This window comes from Vicugna pacos, chromosome 3 (assembly GCF_048564905.1).
Source record: "Vicugna pacos chromosome 3, VicPac4, whole genome shotgun sequence".
NCBI lineage: Eukaryota > Metazoa > Chordata > Mammalia > Artiodactyla > Camelidae > Vicugna > Vicugna pacos.
Window position 1 is genome coordinate 84,889,308 of NC_132989.1, and position 20,350 is coordinate 84,909,657.

The following is a 20,350-nucleotide window of genomic DNA, read 5'->3' on the forward strand; positions in this document are numbered from 1 at the left end:
TTTAGGTCTTACACTTAAGTCTTTAATCTGTGTTGATTATTTTTGTGCATGGTATGAGAGAGTAGTCCAGTTTGATTCTTTTGTATGTAGCTGTCCAGTTATTCCTAACACCATTTATTGAAGAGGCTGTTTTTCTCTCATTGTATGTTCTTGCCTCCTTTGTTATAGATTAATGTCCATATAAGTTTGGGAATACTTTTTCCATCCTCTCACTTTTAGCCTATGTGTGTCTTTAGATCTAAAATGAATCTCTTGTAGGCAGCATATATATAGATCTTGTTTTTGTGTGCATTCAGCCCCTCACTGTCTCTTGACTGGAGCATTTAGTCCATTTACATTTAAAGTAATTATTGATATATATGTACTTACTGCCATTTTGTAAATCATTTTGGGGTTGTTTTGTGGTTCTTTTTTGTCTCTTCTTTTGCCCTTTCCTTGTTTGATGACTATCTTTAGTGTTTTAATGTTACGTTTAGACTCCTTTTCTCGCTTTTGTATGTGTATCTATTATAGATTTTTAGTTTGTAGTTACCATGTGGTGTGTGCATATATATATATATATTTTTTTATATATAATTACATGGTTTTATATATATATATATAATTGTTCATTTCTTAAGTTTGAATGTAATTTAAACATACTTCATATAAATGTGAATATAATAAATAAATAAAAAACAAACAAATAAATAAATAAATAAATATTTACATATAAATTCCTCCCCCCTGGTTTATTGTTTGTGACGTCATATTTTACATGCCTTTGTTTTGTACTTCTCTTTAACTTATTTTAAATATAGATGACTTTACTAGTTTTGTCTTTTAACTTTTCTACTAGCTTTATAAGTGATTAATCTGCTTACCTTTACTGTATATTTGCCTTTACTAATGAGATTTTTTTCCTTTCATAGTTTCATATTTCTAATTGTAACCTTTTCTTTTCCACTTAGAGAAGTCCCTTTAACATTTCTTGTTAAGCTGGTTTCCTGATATTGAGCTCTTTTAGCTTTTGCTTCTCTGTAGAACTTTTGGTCTCTCTTTAAAATCTGAATGAAACCCTTGCCGGGTAGGGTATTCTTGGTCATAGGCTTTTACTTCTTCATCACTTTAAATATATCATATTACTCCCTTCTATTCTGTAGAGTTTCTGCTGAAAAGCCAACTGATAGCCTTATGGCTGTTCCTTTATATGTAACTCATTGCTTTCACCTTTCTTCTTTCAATATTCTCTCTGTATTTTTAATTTTTGTCATTTTAATTATAATGTTCTTGGTGTGGTCCTTTTTGGGTTGATCCTGTTTGGGGGCTCTTTGTGCTTCTGGATCTTGATGTCTGTTTCCTTTCCCAAATTAGGGAAGTTTTCAGCTATTATGTCTTCAGATATGTTCTCTGCCCCTTTCTCTCTCTCTTCTCCTTCTGGGACCTCTATAATGTGAATGTTTCTAAACTTGATATTTTCCCAGCAATCTCTTAAACTGTCCTTATTTGTTTTTATTCTTTTTTCTCTTCAGCTTCAGTGATTTCCACTACTCTGTCTTCCAGTTCACTGACCCATTCTTCTGTATTTCTAATCTACCATTGGTTTCTTCTAGTGTATTTTTTATTTTAGCTGTTGTATTCTTCAGCTCTATTTGGTTCTTTACATTTTCTAACTCTGTTAAAAACTTGTAAATTCTCACTCTGTTCATCCATTTTTCTCCCAGGTTCTTTGAGCAGCTTTATGATCATTACCATAAACTCTTTATCAGGTAGATTGCTTATCTCCACTTCACTTAGTTCTTCTTTTGGGGTTTTATCTTGTTTCTTTGCTTGAAACATGTTTCTTTGTCATCTCAGTTTGCCTAATTCACTGCTTTTATTTCTTTGTATTTAGTAGGTTGGTTATATTTCCTGATCTTGGAGAAGAAGCTTTATGTAGGAAATGTCCTATGGGGCCCAGCAGCATACTTCCCTCTGGTCATCAAATCTATATATTCTAGGGATGCCCTCTATGTGGGCTGCATGAGTCCTTCTTTTGTGACTGGCTAACAACTGTGGGTGGTGCCAGACTACTAGCAGGTGGAATGTGTCTTTACACAGCTTGCTGTGGGGATGCAGTGGTCATGGGGCTTAGATTGGGCTATTGGTGGGCCGTGTTGGGACCCAGGGGAACCTGGGGCTATTGCTGGCCCACTGATGGTTGGAGCTTGGTTCTGGGGTCTTTGGCTATGGGGCCAGGAGGTTCTGAAGCTGGTGTCAGCCCACTCTGGGCAGTGCTGGGGCCCAGGGTGTCCCACGGCTGGTGCCAGCCCACTTTTGAACAGAGCTGGGTCCCAGAGTTAGTAGCTGCAGGGCTCTAGGGATCCCAGCAGTGGTGTCTGCCTCAGGTGGGTTGGGCTGGAGCCTAGTGGATCCCAGGGTTGGTGCCTGACCACTGATGTGTGAGGACAGGACTAGGGCTAGTGCTGGCATGCTGGTAGGTGGAGCTGGGTCAGTTAGCTAGTTGTGTGTGTGTAGGCGGTGTTTCCGGGGTCTCAGGGCTAGCAGTGGTCCCCTCGTGGGTGGAGTCAGGTCCTCGGTCCTGTGGTGGGTAGGCTGTGTTCTTAGGTGGCTGAGAGTTCAGTGGGTTCTACAGCAGCTGACCTTCTGGTGGGTGGATCTGTATTCCTACCCACTTAGCCGCCTGGCCTGGGGCATCTCAGGGTTGGTACCATCTGGTGGGTAGGGCTGGTCTGGCACTGATTGGCTAGAGGAAGGATTCTGAAATGGCACTTAGCAGCACCAGTGTCCTTGTGATGGTGGGATGAGCTCCCCAGAGTGTCTGCTGCTAGCATCTTTGTCCCCAGGGTGAGTTTCAATTGCCTCTACATCTCTGGGAGGCTCTCCCAGCAAGTGAGTTCTACTCAAGCTCCATTCAAATAACTGTTTCTGCCCTGGGTATAAGAACATAGGAGATTTTATGTGCCCTCTCTTAAGAATAGAGTCTGTTATTTCCCACAGTCCTCTGGCTCTCCCAGACTGAGCCCTGCTGGCTTTCAAAGCCAAACATTCTGGGGGTTTTGTGCAGGACTCTGGGCTGAGGAGTCTGATGTGAAGATAAGACCCTTCCCTTCTTGGGGAAAACCTCTGCAATTATAATTATCCTCTCATTTGTGGGTTGCCTACCCCGAAAGTATGGGTGATGACTGTACTGCATCTTCACCCTTGCATGTCTTGTTGTGGTTTCTTTTTTTATATCTTTTGCTGTAGAAGATCTTTTGCATTAATCTTCAGGTCACTCTCATGGATAGTTGCTCTGTAAATAGTTGTAATTTTGCTGTGCCTATTGGAAGAGCTGAGCTCAGGGTCTTCCTACTCTGCCTTTTTGTTCACTCCTTGCATCATAAAGACTTCGAATGGATTGACAGCTTGGCAAATTGGCTAACACAAAGAAATAAACTTTGGCTCATGTATTCAGAGTCTAAATGAAAAACAGGAAGATAAGTAAAAAGAACCAGGAACATGCTTCTCCTTTTCATTTGGCCCTTAGAGATTGAACACATTTAATATTAGTAGTATATACATCAGGCATTGTGACAGAGGCTTGGTTGTCATTGAGCCTTTAGGGCTTAGTGGAACTGCTAGGGACTGTAAATGGTCACATCAAGACTTGGTGCTTCACAGAAAGAACACTTGAAGATACAGTGAGTATGTTAACTTAGTGGTTATGATATTACTGCTGGGAGAATTGGTCATTTAGGGAGAGACCTGTCCATAATTTGAAAAGTCTTGAAGCAGACCTCATGTTGAGGGTTTCTGCTGAACTCTGTCTTTTTAAGAAAGGAGTCCTAGTCAGTATGCTGCAGTATGAATTAGGATGCTGGGTACGGTGAATGAAGTAAAAGAGGACTGAATTCTTAAACTTCACATTTAGACAAAAGTTCAGACGTTTTAGGAGGTGAATGTGAGACATGATCTTTAGGGAAGACATTGATGATGAAAACAGAGAGAGCTGTCTTTTAGGTGCTTTTGTGCTTGACTCCATTGTCCATCTTTTCTTACGAAACTTGCTTTAAGTTCAGACTCCTTTTCACAGCAGCTCTAAATTTGCTGTAGACATTACAGAAATGAGTGGATAAACTTTATTTAGATACCTTGATAGCTAAGCCAGTGACTATGACCTGTCTAAATGTGGTAGTAATATCAAGATAAAATGGGGAATATCAAAATGCTGTTTTCCTTTTGGAAGCTAAGATCATGACAAATTGGTTTGGAAATAATGTTGAAAAGCCTATGATTAAATGACAAGAGCATGAGAAGAGATTTTTTTTCCCCCAAAACAGATGAGTGTATTGTGGTAAAAATGAAGGGAAGAAGTTGCTTTTGATTAAATTGATTAATAGAGGACTTGGAGGTGTTATTTCCTGTAGAAAAAAGATCTTTACCCTAAACTGTAATTTTTCTAACTTCTGTTGCATGTGTTGCTGCATTTCCTTTTTCCATGTGCTCTTATTTTCATGGAAAAAATATTTTAAACACCATCGCTGGGATAATTATTGCCATTTATTAGTTTTGATATTTCCTTTTTAATGATATTTTCATTTATTCCTTTTGCTAGCTGGATTGCCTTTTGCAATTCTTACTTCAAGGCATACCCCCTTCCAACGAGGATTATTCTGTAATGATGAGTCCATCAAGTACCCTTACAAAGAAGACACCATACCTTATCCGTTATTAGGTGGAATAATCATTCCATTCAGTATTATCGTTGTAAGTTAAATCCACTTTTCCAAGTTTATCACTTTTGGGCAATTGGCTTAATTTTGTGTTAATCTGTGTTAATGATTGAATGTGTAACCCTGTAAAACAATGTTTTTTTTGTAACCTTTAATGTTATTTGTTCAAAATAAACTCAGCTATTTTAAGTGGGGACAGAAGAGTAACAGTGTATAATGAGAATAATCTTACTGAATCTGTGTAGGTTTTATGCTGATCTTTTTCAAGTCACTGTGATTTTTTTAGAGCTCTAACTTGTTATTGTTTCAGTAATAATCCAATAGGTGACTTTTATGTCAATATATTTCTAGCATACTTTATACCTAGGATATTATTTTATGACTTACTGAAACTGTGTATATGAACCTACTTTCTAGCTACTGATTCTAGAAAAGAAAAATTGCTGACTAATGTTAAGATTTCATTAAACCCATGTTTAAAATTTAAAGAATTTTTAGATAATGGCCGAAATAGGAGGGAAAAGCCAAAGTTCTATGTATAATTAGCAGTGAACATAAAAGAATTTTTACTGGTACTTAAAACACAATAGTAGTTGCTGTTTTCTAGGATTTCAGGTGGGAATGCTTAGAAAATATGCTCTGGGGAGAAAACTTTAAGTGATTGGACCAGATGATTTTTATAATCTCTCAACTCAGAGATTCTATGACTTAGTTTTATCCTCCATAACTTTTATCTTTAGAAATAAGATGTATGTTAAAAGCAGAAAATTTGGTCTTATCCAGGAGATAGGCTAAAAAGGTAATAGCATATATATATGCATGCTTTATATATATATGCATGCTATCTTCTCTGTTTTGGAGTGTATGAAAAAAAACTTCTTAATTTAGAAATTTAACATCTTCTTGCAGAATGATCTCAGCTCCTTTTTAGCACTGAAAGTTAAACTCATAATTTGTGGTGTAAAATTAATAAGAGGAAACTTCTGCTGCACAAATGTTTGTTTCACAAAACTGTGAGCTCCTTGAAGGCAGAGATGGTGCCTTGTTCATCTTGGTATCCTCATTGCTTGCCCTGGAGCTTGGCATTTCCTAAGTGCTGGGACGAAACTGGAGTGATTATGCAGTAATGCTGGTGACTCTCCTACAGTACAGTGAAGTTTTAAGAAATTGGTGGTCCCTTTAATCTAGACAAGTCTTTACACTGAGTTTTTACTATTAAAAGAAAGAAAGCCATATTTATGATCTTTCTATTAAAGAGGGAGTATGAGTAGGGCCTTTTATATGTGTCTGAGACTTTACTAGCTATTTACAACAATTTTAGTAGGACTCTCTATGCAAGTAATAGCTGCTGTCAGACAAGATTCAAGTACTCAAACACTGCTACCAATGTACTTGTCAATTCTACTTTTCTCTGTGTCTCAGTAAGAAGGATGCTGCACAAGCAAAACTACAGAAATCTTCTATAGACCAGAGGCCTGCAACAGGACAAGGTGCTGGCTCTGGGCACTGTGTGGTTGTATGTAGCCTGTACAGCAAGCGCAGGACCTGAGAGGCACTCAGCAAAAACTTATTAGTTATACTTTATTAACTTGGAAGTTTTGACTATTTCACCATCACCTGTGAGAAAGTTGTCTTTATAAAACATCAATTAAGTTGAGTATAGTTTTCTTTAAAAAGAACAGACTGTTTAAAGGTACTATAAAAGTACTGTTTTCATATCAGCTGTATCAACAAACACTGCCTAAGGCAGTGGTTTTATCTATTAATTTAAAACAATTTCAGTTTATTCATTAACTCAGCTTCTTTCAGGAAGCACTTGGTTAGACTAGTTTATGTTTCATTTGATTTTCTAGAAAGTAAATCATTTTTTAAAAAAGAAATCATGACCGTGATTGAGACTTCATGCCAGGTCTTTGACATGATGTGCAAATGATTCACAAACATGAGTGACTGAGAAAGCCTGATAGAGAATCAGAATTAATAGAGTTTCCCAGAAGCCAAGGGAGAATTTCAGTAAGGATAAAATGGTCAGTGATATCAAATACTTCTGAGAAATTAAGATTTGGGTTGATGAAAATGTGTTTGATTGATAAGTCATTATGACTTTTTTGGAGAGAGATTCAGTGGAATAAAGGGAATGGAGGTATTTAGAGCTGTTTAGGAAGGAGTGAAAGTATACCAGTGATTATATATTCGTTTGGGAAGGTGGGCCTTGAGTGGAAGACACATAGCTATACGGACAGTGTAGAGCTGTATGAAATTATCTTGGTTGGTATATATATCTTGGAGATATAAAGGAGATGGTGAGAAAATACTGTGGTACATAGGTTTTCAAGGGTTGGATCACACTGATTTAGATAATTATTAGCTTCGATCTTCAAAAGTATTCTGTTTTACTCCCCCAAACATTATCTTTAGTTCTTTAATAATTTATCCTGTCTTTAGAATCTGAGTAAATAATACATGACAAGTCATCCCAGCTCTAAGAATAGGGTACAGTTAGCTTAAGTGTGGACTTCACTAAAGACTGAGTTGGCATAAATGGCTCAAAGGGCAGGATAACGTATTAAAATGAAACAAAACTATGGCTATTGTGTAGGTGAAATGCAGACACATCCTTACATTTAAATTAGAAGAATTGATTTAGAACATCTCTATTGTCTATTTCTCTCAATAAAGATGGAGTACATAATAAAAAATGATGTAAGTTAACCTAGCACTTGTCAGCTTTAGAGTCCCCCACTCTTCCCTGGTGTTGTAGGTTAAGTTTCAGCTATATTGCTTCTGTAAATCAGCTTTTAATCTGTGCCCAATGCTCTAAAAGGTCCTAGTGACCTGATGTTCAGTCATCAGTGGCAAGAACCAGGGTTTGGTTGGCCCTAAACAATGATTATTATGAGCAGGAAGACTTGCAGACATCAATACCTGTTTTGGGAAAATAGTTGAGTGCTTATGCAAGAAATGCTGGCAGCTAAGTTGTGGAAGTTTCAACTGTTCAAATTGTGATAGATTAATATACTTCATATATATTAAAATTATCAAAGTTCAACTCTATCACAAAATGTTAGAGAAATCTTTTCTTGCTGCTAATCAATCAAGGCAGTTGCTGTAACACCTTAACAGTCTGCGGAGACTTACTTTAATGCAGAACCTCTAGGCAGTCGTGGGGGAGAACCTTTAGCACAGTTGCGGAAGTGTTATATCCCCAGAAGTGCATTTAGTTTTATTCTCCTGTGAGACCTGTTCTCAGAAAAGGTCTCATTAAGTCATTCATGTTAATGATTATACAAGGAAAATGTTTCTGTGGGGCTTAATGTGTTTAAGGGTGTTTACTTTTAACCCAAGAGGTAGCACCTTCAGTTGAAATTTATTGACCACCAGCTCTGTTTTGGGTCACTGTGGTAGTACTAGCTTTCTATTCAACGACTAAAAATTTATTCTTGCTTTTGTTGAGTTCATACCCTAGTTGTCAGAGTTACAGCATTCTAATTACGGAATTCTAGGAGCCATTGAGCCAAATGAGGAAAGGATTTTTGGTATCAGATTCTTGAAACCCCTTTCAGGAGGCAGCCATTTATTTCACTTATGGAAGGGTTCACTCTGAAGCCAGATAACCCTCACAACTTTGTAAAATTGTTTATGTAAATTTAAGATGAAGCAGTAAACCTAGTATGTATCTTAAGTGAAACTTTGTGATTTTATATCCACCCAACATAAATTAGCAAGCAGAATGTTTTTATTTTGGTCTCAGGTAGCTAGAGTGTGGCTTATTTTATCAGCAAATGTGATTTTTTTTTTTTATCATGTTGCCATTCAGTACTTTTTCAGATTTCTCAAGGTATTGGTCTGTGAATTTGGAAAGTATTTGGAAACCATAAAAAGGTTAAACTCATACTGGTGCATGCTTACACACATACCCACTCTACTAGAATCTGTGAAGGCTGTAACCCTCATTTTACAAAAATCAGTGAAAAATAGAGGAAGGAGTCACTTGAGATTTTTTTTGGATAAAGAGAGCATCAAGTGTGTGTTTGGTCTTTTAATGAGACTTGTTAAGTCAGCTGGCCCTAAAGGCCTCCTGGAGAGGCAGGACTGGGAGGCCTTGTCAAGTTAATCTCTGCCCTCTCTACCCTTTGGCCTCAGTGTTGGATCCCTGCTTTTATATTAGCTTTTTCCTCTCCCTGAAACTATTTTATCCTTTTTAATATGATGGATGTTTTTGATTCAAAGGAATGTTTGATGAAACTGCAGCCTCTGTCAGTTAAAAGTTCTTACAAAAGGGATGTTCTCCTTGGGGAAGTTTATGTTCTTTGAACAAACCATGGTTTTTGTTTCCATGATACATCATTGTGTACTTATTAAGACTCCATTTATTTGAATACCAGCAAAGGAATAAGGTCTTACTGTTTCAAGGTAGACTTTGAAATTATTTTGGCTTAACCATTACTCTGTAAACAGTATTCACAATTGATCTGACACTTTTTTTTGTGGTCTAGAATTAGACATCTGAAGTTGCTCTCCATTTGTAGAGGGAAAAAAAGGGGGGAGGTGTTTTTCAAACAAAGATTTAATTGTGATTTACAATTTTATTTTCTATTTTTTTCTTTGTTTAAAGTGCCTGGTTACTTCTTTAACATACTATTTTTCTGTTTCTTTTTCAGATGATTGTTGGAGAAACCCTGTCTGTTTACTTTAACCTCTTGCACTCGAATTCCTTTATCAGGAATAACTACATAGCCACTATTTACAAAGCCATTGGAACATTTTTATTTGGTGCAGCTGCTAGTCAGTCTCTGACTGACATTGCCAAGTATTCCATAGGCAGACTGCGGCCTCACTTCTTGGATGTTTGTGACCCAGACTGGTCAAAAATCAACTGCAGTGATGGTTACATTGAAAACTACATATGTCGAGGGAATGCACAAAAAGTGAAGGAGGGCAGGTGCGTGTTACATTTTTAATGCTTGTTTTATCTTGTGTATTTTTGAAATAGAAGGTTTCAATGATTGAGAAAATGAGCCATCCACAGGCATAGAGAGAGAAGCTAGTGTAATCACCGAGAGGTGAATTGAAATCATGTTTGATCTATTTTCTCTGCTTACTCTTTTCTATTTTATCCCTGTCCTCTATTTAAGAGCATTTTAATGCACTTTATAAATCATGTAGTCCAGGGTAAGCAAACTTTTTCTTAAAGTTCTAGATGGTAAATATATTTTAGGGTTTGTGGGCCATATGTTGACTACTGTCCAACTTTACCTTTGTAGCAGGAAAGAACAGCCATAGACAGTCCTTTAGCAAATGAGTGTTAACTGTGTTCCAGTAAAACTTTTATTATTACATAAACAATGGCTGCCCATATGGGTTATCATTTACTTCTGATCTAGTCCACCTATGTATGAAGCTTTCTTTATCTCTTAGTATTCATAGAGTATATTTTTTGTAGGGTAACTTTCTTCATATTTTGATAGCTATAGCTCCTCAGGTTGCCTTCTTATAACACACTTGTTGGGCTTCTTTCTACATTTGGGGGCACTATTAGACATGAATGAAAAGAGAATGTTTGGAACCCAAAAGGTCTGATTCCTGTAATTTGTAGATGAGCAGACAGAAGCCCAGTTACATTAAATAAAGTCGCTAATTAGTAGCAGAGTCAATTGCTCATCCCATGTCTTGAAATTGTCAGTCCTACTTTTTTTTATATGTTTGGCTTTTTTATATTTTAGAATAGCTAATATCATTTTCCTTTATTTATTCATCCAGCAAATACTTTGTCTTAGTAAAACATCCTTTGATTGTTTTTTTATATATGATTCCCAGACACTTTATTGTCATTGTGGTCACACAGGCCTACTAGTAGTCCCCAATATTTGCATTTAAGAGGATCCATTGTGCTATGTGCTTGGAATTCAGCAGTGAACAAGACAGCTCTGGTTTCTGTTTTTATGGAGCTTAGTCTAGCAGGGAAGACTTACATTAAACAAATGTTGACAATGGAAGAGAACCTCCCTGTTGATAAACAAGGCCAAAGAATAGAGAGACTATTGAATGGCAAGCTTTGAGGTGATGATATGAGGACTACTATGGATATAAAGTCTTAACGATTAAAGAGGGGAAAGTTACTTAAATGGTAAGTGGTTGAGAAGTAGATAGTAGAAGTCGATACTGTTGATTTGAGCTTAGGTAAGCAAGCATTTTTATAAGAGGGAAAGAATGGTCCAGAAATGACTTTGAGGAGTGATGAAGATATCGAGATCAACACTGGTCTCTTAAGGTGTGAGATGTGGATATCTCATTCTCTGCTTTGATGGTGATACAGGACCGAGCAGAATCCTAGGGAAATGCTCTTTAATTTAATGACTAGGAGATGTAGCAAACCTTCGGTGAAGAGTTTGAAGACATGAAGAAATATAGAGGAATTTAACAATAGAATTGGAGTTCCAGACTGTGCAGTGGAGGGGTTGGATAAACTCCAAGGATAAACTCCCCACTTAGTCATGGTGTTTTATAATTTTTATATTAAGTGGATTCAATTTGCTAATATTTTATTAAGGATTTTTACTTTTGTGTTCATGAGTGTTACTTGTTTGTAGTTTTCTTATGAAGTTTTTGCTCAGACTTGGTATCAAATGTTTGGTATTAAATGTTTTGTAGAATTCTCCAGTAAATCTATGTAGAATGGGAGTTTCCTTTGTGGGAATGTTTAAAGCTATAGCTTCATTTTTAAGAATAGATGTAGGATTATTCAGGTTATCTGTTTCCTATATGAGTGTTAATCATTTGTCTCTGAAGGAATTTGTCCATTTTATCTAAACTATCAAATTTATTGGCATCAAGTTGTTCGCAGTGTCTCCCTACTATCCTTTTACTGTTTGTAGGAGCTGTAGAGCTAGCCCTCTTACATTCCTGCCATTGATAATGTGTATCATACCTCTTTTTCTCTTGAGTGGTCTCACTAGAAGTTTATCGATTTTGTTGATCTTTTTATTAGTTTCATTGGTTCCTTTTGGGTTCACTGACTTTGTTGTTCTGTATTCAATTTCATTTATTTCTGCTGTTTTGATTTACTTTCTTCTGCTTGCTTTCAGTTTTGTTTGCTCTTATTTTTTCATAAGGCATAAACTTAATAAGCTATGTCACAAGTTTTGATATGTTGTATCTTCATTTTCATTTAACTGAAAATATTTTCTAATTTCCCTTGTGTTTTCCTTTGATCTATGAGTTATTTATTTTTCTGTCATTGATTTTTGGTTTAATTACATTGTGATCAGAGAACATACTTTGTATGATTAGAATGCCTTTAAATTTATTGAGGTTTGTTTCATGGCCCAGTATATGGTCTGTCCGTGAGAATAATACCATGTACATTTGAAGAGAATGTGTATTCTTCTGTTTTGGGGTTGAGTGTGCTGTACATATAAATTTGGTCAAATCGATTAATAGTGTTATTCAAATCTTCTGTATCTGTATGCATTTTCTACAGAGGTTTTTTGTCAGTTATTCTTTAGGAGTTTGAAATCTCTAACTGTAATTGTTGAATTGTTTTTATTCTTTGATTTCTGTCAGCTTTTATTTCATTTTGTGATTCTGCTGTTCAGTGTGTAACATTTTTAACTGCTATTTTTTCTTACTGTACCCTTTTAAGTATGAGATGTCTCTATTTCTAGAATTACTTTTTGCTATAAGTCTATTTTGTTTGATAGTAATATATATCCACTCCAGTCCTATTATGTTTATTGTTTGAATAGTATATAATTTCCATAAGTAAAACTTTTAGCTTATTGGAATCTTTGAATTTAAAGTGTGTTTGTTGGATATTTAATGTATGTAATTCAGATCTTGTTTATACTTTTTAATCTAGTCTGAAAAAATCTCTGCTTATTGATTACAGTGTTTAATTAATTTACATTTAATGTAACTATCCATCTAAATTTAGGTCTGCCATTTTGCTGTGTGTTCTCTGTCTCATCTGGCTCTTTTTTAAAATCGTGATATAATTTGACATATTATAACATATTATAACATTATATTAGTTTCAGGTGTAATTTCTTTTTTCATCTCTCTTAATTTCTATTCTTCCTATGCTGTTTTCTTTTGTATCACATAAATATTTTTTAGTGTAAAATTTTAAGTATTCTGTTGACATTTAACCCTGATTTTTTGTGGGTTTTTTTGTGTTTCTTAGGGATTACATCTATTTATCATAATTTACTTCAAGTTAATTCTGACTCTCTTACAGCAAAATTAGCCCTTTGTACATAGCATAGCTCTGTGCCTCCAACCTCCCCACACACTTTGGGTTATTATTATCATATGTATTACATCCATATACATTTTAAACTCAACAAAGTTTTGTTGTTATTTTTGCTTTAAACAGTTATGTTTAAAGTAATTAATAGAAGAAATTAAATGAAAGTCTCCTCAATTTAATGATTAGGAGATACAGTGAATCATAGTGAAGAGTTTGAAGATACAAGAAAAATATAGGTTTCTTTATTGAACTAGAATTCTGGAGTATACAGTTGGGATTTAAGTTACCATCTGGTGTAATTTCTCCCATCCTGAAGAAATTTCCTTAGTATTTTTGTGGCTCAGGTTTGCTAGCAGCAAATTGTTAGCTTTTGTTTATCTGGAAATATCTTTATTTTGCTTTCATTTTTCAAGAATAGTTTTGCTGGGTATAAAATACTTTGTTGTGGTTTTTTTCTTTCCATAGGTTGACTATGTCATTGCACAGTTTTTTGGTTTCTGTTGTTTCTGATGAGAGATGATCTATTAGTTGTATTCTTGTTCTCCTTTATGTGATTTTCTCTCATACTGCTTTTGTCAATTTTACTGTGACATGTCTAGGTATGGTTCTGTCTTTATATTTAGACTGTCTGGAGTTTGTTCAGCTTCTTTATGGTTTTTAACATTCTAGTCTTAGTTTAGCACTTGTACATCAGGCAGTGTGCCTGTGTCTCTAAGAATCTCTCTCCTGTATCACCAAACAGAAAACATACAGGAAAACTCTTAATAATTTTCTCTCAGCCAAGGAATTTAAGAAGGCCACTGTGGTGATAGGAGTTTACCTAAACTCCAGAAAGTGTCTTTGTAAATGATTCTTAAAGGACACAAATTCTTCACACATGTATTGTTTCTCTGGTTCAGGTACATAAATCTTAGCTCAAAATTTTCTTGTGACATATCTTATTGAGAAATTTTTCTTTCCTGCTCAAGCCACTTGGACAAAATTTGAAATAATATAATTTATTTAAAATGGTATAAAAAGAATTACATTTTATAGTCTACATGTGTCATACTCCCTAACTCTTCCTAGTATATCCAAATTGGCCATTATGTACCATTACTCTGATTGTACTTTTGACTTAAGTACACTTGGGTTTTTTACCCATCATTTAACTTTTCTACACCAACCCATATGCAGTTGTCCACTTAACATCCTGTGTAAGGGTCAGGAAAACAATCTCTTTGAAAACAGTATAAATATTTGGATAACTCAAATTGCAGAAACTGTATATTACAAATAATTATTATCTATAGTTTTCAGTGGAAAACATCTCTTGGTAAGTTTTGGGGTTCTGAAACAAGGATAAAGGAAAATCAAATATAGAAATGAAACTTTAAGAAAACTGTATCTTACAAGAAAAACATAATTCCCATCAGAGTTTCTAGAATGAATTAGTTGTTAGTTTCAGAGCTGTATAACATTGATACATAACTGTGGTTTTGTGTTGCTATTCTATAGTTTGGTTGGATACAGGCTTTCCTGTTCCTTTTCTTTTAGATTTTAAAGGTCAGGATGCCAAAAATGCAAAAACATTTCAGTCTAGACATTGTCCATAAGTTTATTAGGATTATAGTGCAATCTGCTCTTTTCATTTGTTTATCTCCACAGCCTGCCCTCTGTACATTTTTAATTGTAAAATTATAATGTTTGACATTGGAGAGAAGGGAACCCAAGCACCTGAAATGAGTCTTTTTTGTTGGCTATAAATAAGTCAGAGGTATATCTTAGGATGAGAGTACCCTCTTGCAGTTTTGGTATTTGATCTTGACTTTTTTCCCATTTGTTCTCTTACTTCTTTTTCTCTTTCTCCTTGCTCCCTTCCTGCACATGTGTATGCTCTTGTGTTCTTTCTGATATCACTGATGTGACAGGACTTTTATTGGGCTTCATTTATGGTGGCCATTGGGTCCTAAGCATAGGAGGGAGAACATAATGGACTGTAATGGAATTCTGCTAGTTGTAGTATCCAGAGAGCTCCTCTTCATTATTTAAAATTAATACCTGGGAATTTACTACGAAGGAAAAGGGGTTTATGCTTGTAACAATAGGACATCCAACTGCCATTGCTTATGCCAGTGAGAATAGCATTACTCTCAGGTTTTGAAAAAAATTACTAATGAGCCCAGGCAGTTTAGACTTGTAGCTCCCTTCATAGGTCAAGATTCTCTTTAGAGAGTCTTCAGACTGGTGGCTCTCAAACATTAGCGGTTCCTTAGAATCACTTGGAGAGCTTGTTAAAATACAGATTTCTGGGGTTTCATCCCCAAATATTTGATTCAGAAGATTTGGTGTGGGGCCTGAGAATTTGTATTTCTAACAAGTTCTCAGATACTGCTAATGTTGTTGATCTTGAGAACCACTGCTTTATATCACCTGGATATGGGAACACAACCTTTCACAACATCTTCTGTCTCAGGATGTGGGAGCTGATATTTACCCTGTTAGGTAGAGTAAATTTAAGATTGTGCACGATGAGCTGATCTATTTATGATAATACAGTATAGGAACTTTTGACTTTGAGAGATTCACTTTTTTTTTTCTGGCTTTTCTTTAAATTACATTTGTTTAAGTGTAAACTCAGTGTTCCTGATTAGTTTTGAATGATTGATCTCTGACCTATATGAATCAGGTAACCCATACAAAGTTGTTTTTGTTTGGATTATGGCAGCTTATGTTGCTTAGATGTTTAATTGCAATATGTTTGTTTGAATGGGAAAAATAATTTTCCTTTTCTCTTTTTAATGCAGCCCACATGCAGGTAAATAAAGCTGAAGTTTGAGGGTGTGCCTTCTGTAATGATGATAAACAATTATAACTAGACTGACTGGCTGTGGTACTAAGTACCTGGTAAAACTTGCTTTATACTTTGAGAGAATGGCTTCTTCTGTGCAATCTAATTGTAAATGTCATTGGATAAGCCTTTATGCCTTCAAAAAGATTCATTTGTTTGATTGTGTGGTCAGTATTTCTCAGGCATGTGTATCAGTAACCTGGACAGCCTTCTTTTTAGTCTTGTATCTGTATGGAAATATCAACATATAGAAAGAAAAGGGATGATTTTAAAAGATCCTTTACTCTACGAAAGGACATTAGCTGTTAGTGTATTTAAAAGGAAGTGACTTTAAAGGAAGGGCCAGCACCTCTTTCCACTTCCTCTGTTCTAAATGTCAGTATCTGACATGTGACGTGTAGCTGTAACTGCTGCATCACCCCCACACCGCTCTGACTCTTTTTGCCCCAGTTTTTGTATGTATTAGCCACATTGGAATCACGTAGAAGGATTGCTTGGCCTCACCCTCAGGATTTCTGATTCAGTGGGTCTGGGAGGTGGCCCAAGAATTTGCACTTCTACCAGAATGTGCCCAGATGGTGCTTTGGCTGCTGATCTTAGAACCACTGTTTCAGTCTATTCTGTGAAGTTACTAAATTTGACTAATACCTATTACTCCTAAGTCCTAGTCAGCATGGGTGCTACCAAGGTATACTGGTTGCCCTTGTGGTGCTCACTACATAGGAGCTGAGACATGTTTGGAGATTGTGTGGGTGATGGAAAGTGATATGTGCCTTACAGGAGTGAAGATAAAATGCTCCATGAATTCAGAGGATGTAGAACTACTTCTAGCACAGGAGGCATTTTGGAGGATGAATAAAGGTTCGAATGTATAAAATTGGGATGGGATGTGTATCAGGTCCAGGGAGCAGCATGATTGAAGTCTGGTGCATTGAAAGTTAAGGGAACTTTTCATCTTTGATTAAAGAGTGAAAATGTAGTTATATAACATGATACCTAATTAAATAACTACATATATTTTTATGCAAACGTCTGATTTTGCCTGTTTGCATTCATATATTCCATATAATTTTATTTATTTTAATGTGGCAATAAAAGCAAAGATTTTTTACTCTCAGATTTAACTTGGTGCCTGATTCTTTTTCTTGCGAGGAAGAGTATGTTGAGTCTAGGTGTGACCCTGTTTTGGCTGAGGTGCAAGCTTAGAAAGATGAACTCCTTTCTCCACTTCCAGTAACTTTCTGCCACTATTTATTGGTAAATATTTGTATACATAATTTATTTTAAAAACAATTACACCCACACACTTACCAAATTAGCAATACTCTTTAAGTTTTAGATGCTTGTCATTTCATGCTATTCCCCACCTCCCCCTTTAAATGGTTGTTTAGAGAATTAGTTATGAACAAATGCATCAGCTTTTGGTGCTTCTTGGGTTTCTCCTTGGATTTTCAGTTTTTGAGTTAGATTGTAGGTCTTGCAATGGATATGTTAAGATGAAAGTTACCCTTAAGTTTTTGTGATAAATCACCCAGTGCTGCATCTTAAATGTTAAAAGGCTACTGAATCATACTAACATGTCATTAGCTGACGACTTCTTATTGATGCTTTGTACCTTCTCCTTAGAATTCGTGAATTCCACATTGTCATCTTTGAAATACGAAAAAAAAGTTTCCTAAATATATTAGTGAGTACTTTTTCTAGATTAAAATATAATGATATAATGATAAACCCCATGGATCGAATGGTGATGTATAAGTTTTCATTCAAAATAAATGTGAAGGAAAGAGGGTATAGCTCAGTGGTAGAGTGTATACCTGGCATGCATGAGGTCCTGGGTTCAGTCCTCAGTACCTCCATTAAAAAAAAATGTGAACAATACCTTTAGAGATTTTCATCTGATAGAAAATAAATATTTTTATTGAGAGGTAGGAAGTAAGTTGAGTTAGTAAACAGTGAAACAAGTCTAATGTACTGATTTTGTTGGCTGCATATTCGGAGAATTAAAATCTGTGTTAGAGTGTATGTTAAATAAAGAAAACACAGTATTTTCCTGTTTTAAGTAACTTTTGTAATAAAAAGAGAAGATGGAAAACAAAAAAAGCATCAGCATTCACTTGGGTGTGTCCTAAGTGTATTCCTACTTGAGCTCAGAATTACTTTTCTTCTCACTTCTCTCCCTTTGCCATTCATAGTGTGGTTCTCTGCGCTGACCAGCAGGCTGGGTATCACCTGGGAGTTTGACATTCAGAATCTTACTTTCCATCACTGGCTTTACCCATAAACTCTGCATTTTGAACAGAATCCCCTCGTGATTTCCTCTATACATTAGTTTGAGGAGCAAGCCTTGCTCTGTCCTGTGACTTTGCTGTACCAAAATGGCACCAGCCTCACCTGGACCAGCTGATTTCCTAACAGGTTACTGTCAGTTAATGTAATGACCACTAGGTGCCTGGATCTTGACTTGATTTCCTTTCTCTGTTGAGTAACGCCATTTTTATTGAGTAAGCTGACAGAAAAGGCTTGTGTTGTTAATGGGGTTTTTAATGCTACTCTTTTGGGAGAGTGAGGTTTGGGAAGACATTAGATAACATTACTGTTCATTTATATAATAAATGAACTTACTGTATATGCACTTGAGAGGGATTACAGGATTGGCTAACTTCTATGTTTCTGTTATGTTAACCATTATTTTTTTCTTATGTAATCTGTTTGCAACTGCAGTGTTTTGCTTCTCAGGTGATATTTGGAAATTTGTGAAGAAGATGGGCAGTTTTCAAGATTTTTAGTTTATTGGATAGAAATGAATCCTTTAAAAGTTGAGAAAATCTTCATATGGGTAATGAAAAGTAGGATTCAGATAATACCTAAAACCCTTTTCCATATTTGTCTTCCCTTGTTGCTTTGCTTTTGGTTTTGGGCCATTTATATTTGCTTTGAGAATGCTTAAAACTTAAGTTGTTTTTATTTACAACAGAATATATCTGTCACTTTTTCATTTGGCTGTCATTTGCTCCACTAATCTGATTGCCTTTAATCATAATGTAAAAAGGTTTATGCACATTTTACACGCATTATTAAAATGCTTGCCTGATGTATTGGAAAGATACATTAGGTGCTACATGTTTAAGCTAATAACACTTTGACATAAAATTTCTGACAGAAGGGTGAAACTCCTAATTCTCCTGAATTTTGATGATACAGTCAGATTTTCTAATCACTACAAGGGAAAACACATCAGAGGGTATGACGTTAAAATCAGAATTTATCTGTGTGGTTTGCTGTAATTTATTGGCATTGGCTGAGATAAGCTAAGCATAGTATTTAATTACATGATAAAATTATCATGCAAATATAACATATTTTCCTTATTTTATGCATTTTACGACTGTTACAAAACAAGATTGTTAAAGTGTACCTCTTCTGGAGCCACTAAAATGAGAGCAGATTCTTGATGCATGACGGGAAGTGGGTGGGCAGGAAAGGTGTGTATATATGTGTGACATTTAAAATATGAAAAGTGTAAAAATTTAACATTTTCTGAGATTACTAAATAAAAATTATTATTCAAGAGATTAGATTCTGCTTTAGGTTAAAAAATACATTGAGCACCTACTCTGTGCTTAATAATGGTATTGGGTGTTAGGGATACAAGATGAATTAAGATGTGATCCCAGTCAGGGAGGATGGGGTTTACCATCAGTTTTTCTTTTGTTTAGCTGTACCTTCTGATTTTTGTAATGAACATACAGAAATTCAGAAATTCCTATTTAAAATGTCTTGTTCCACCACTCCCCTTTTGATGTAATGGAAGAAGAATTATAGCTACACATGATTTTACTGTAGAAGGTTGGTGCTAAGATAGATGTGTTCATTGAGTGCTGTATGTCTCTCCTTTGTGGAGAAAGGGCAGTAGCTTCGAGGAAAGGGAAGTAGCTGTACAAGCTGTTTCTTGGAGGAAACAGTGGCTGATTTGGCTTTTATGTATTAATGGTTAAAGAAATGTGGGAAGCCCATTACAGGCAGAGGTATGAAGAAGCACAGAGAGCATGAAACATGGTTGTGTGTTGGGAATTTTAAGTAGTTTGGTAGAAGATGATGGTTCCGGAGAGGTTGGTGGGGATTATGAAGGGTCTGTTACTCTGTGGTGAGCAGTTTGTGCTAGTGAAGGATTTGAAACATGAGAGTAATTCTGTTTTCATACTTGTAAAAAATATTCAGCTTTTGTCCACTTTGTTCTGATTTAAATATCCACTAAAATAGGCATTAAATGTTGTATGATAGGAATTGGTAGTTTTCTTTTCTCTTAACAGCAGAAGGGCTTGAGATACTAAAGGAAATATGACTTACCTGCTTTTGTCCATCGTATATAGAAAGATTTCTCTAAGTGAAGTCTTGTGGCACTCTGCTAGTCCTGTGACATGGGCTCTACTGATAGCATCTGGTCTAATCTGAAAGGGACTATGAGTGGCCTGTCTGGCCTGCTTCCTGTTGGACTCTAAATTTTACATCTGTAAAATTTGCCTCTTCTCTTGCTATTGGCAGTGTCTGCTTCAGCTCAGATCTAAAGTTCTGCAT

At 35.8% G+C, this 20,350-nt stretch overlaps 1 protein-coding gene across 3 annotated transcripts in view; it reads left to right on the forward strand.

The window, feature by feature from the left end:
• The window catches only part of PLPP1 (phospholipid phosphatase 1), an 89,770-nt gene that overhangs the window by 51,642 nt on the left and 17,778 nt on the right, over window positions 1–20,350 (forward strand). For 2 of the 3 annotated variants that reach the window (XM_072958675.1, XM_072958673.1), the window contains one exon: window positions 9,356–9,636. In XM_072958675.1, coding sequence (XP_072814776.1) covers window positions 9,356–9,636 — 281 coding nt within the window. Of the gene's footprint in view, window positions 1–4,576; window positions 4,729–9,355; window positions 9,637–20,350 lie in introns of all 3 variants that reach the window. The other variant, XM_072958674.1, reaches the window with a different exon arrangement.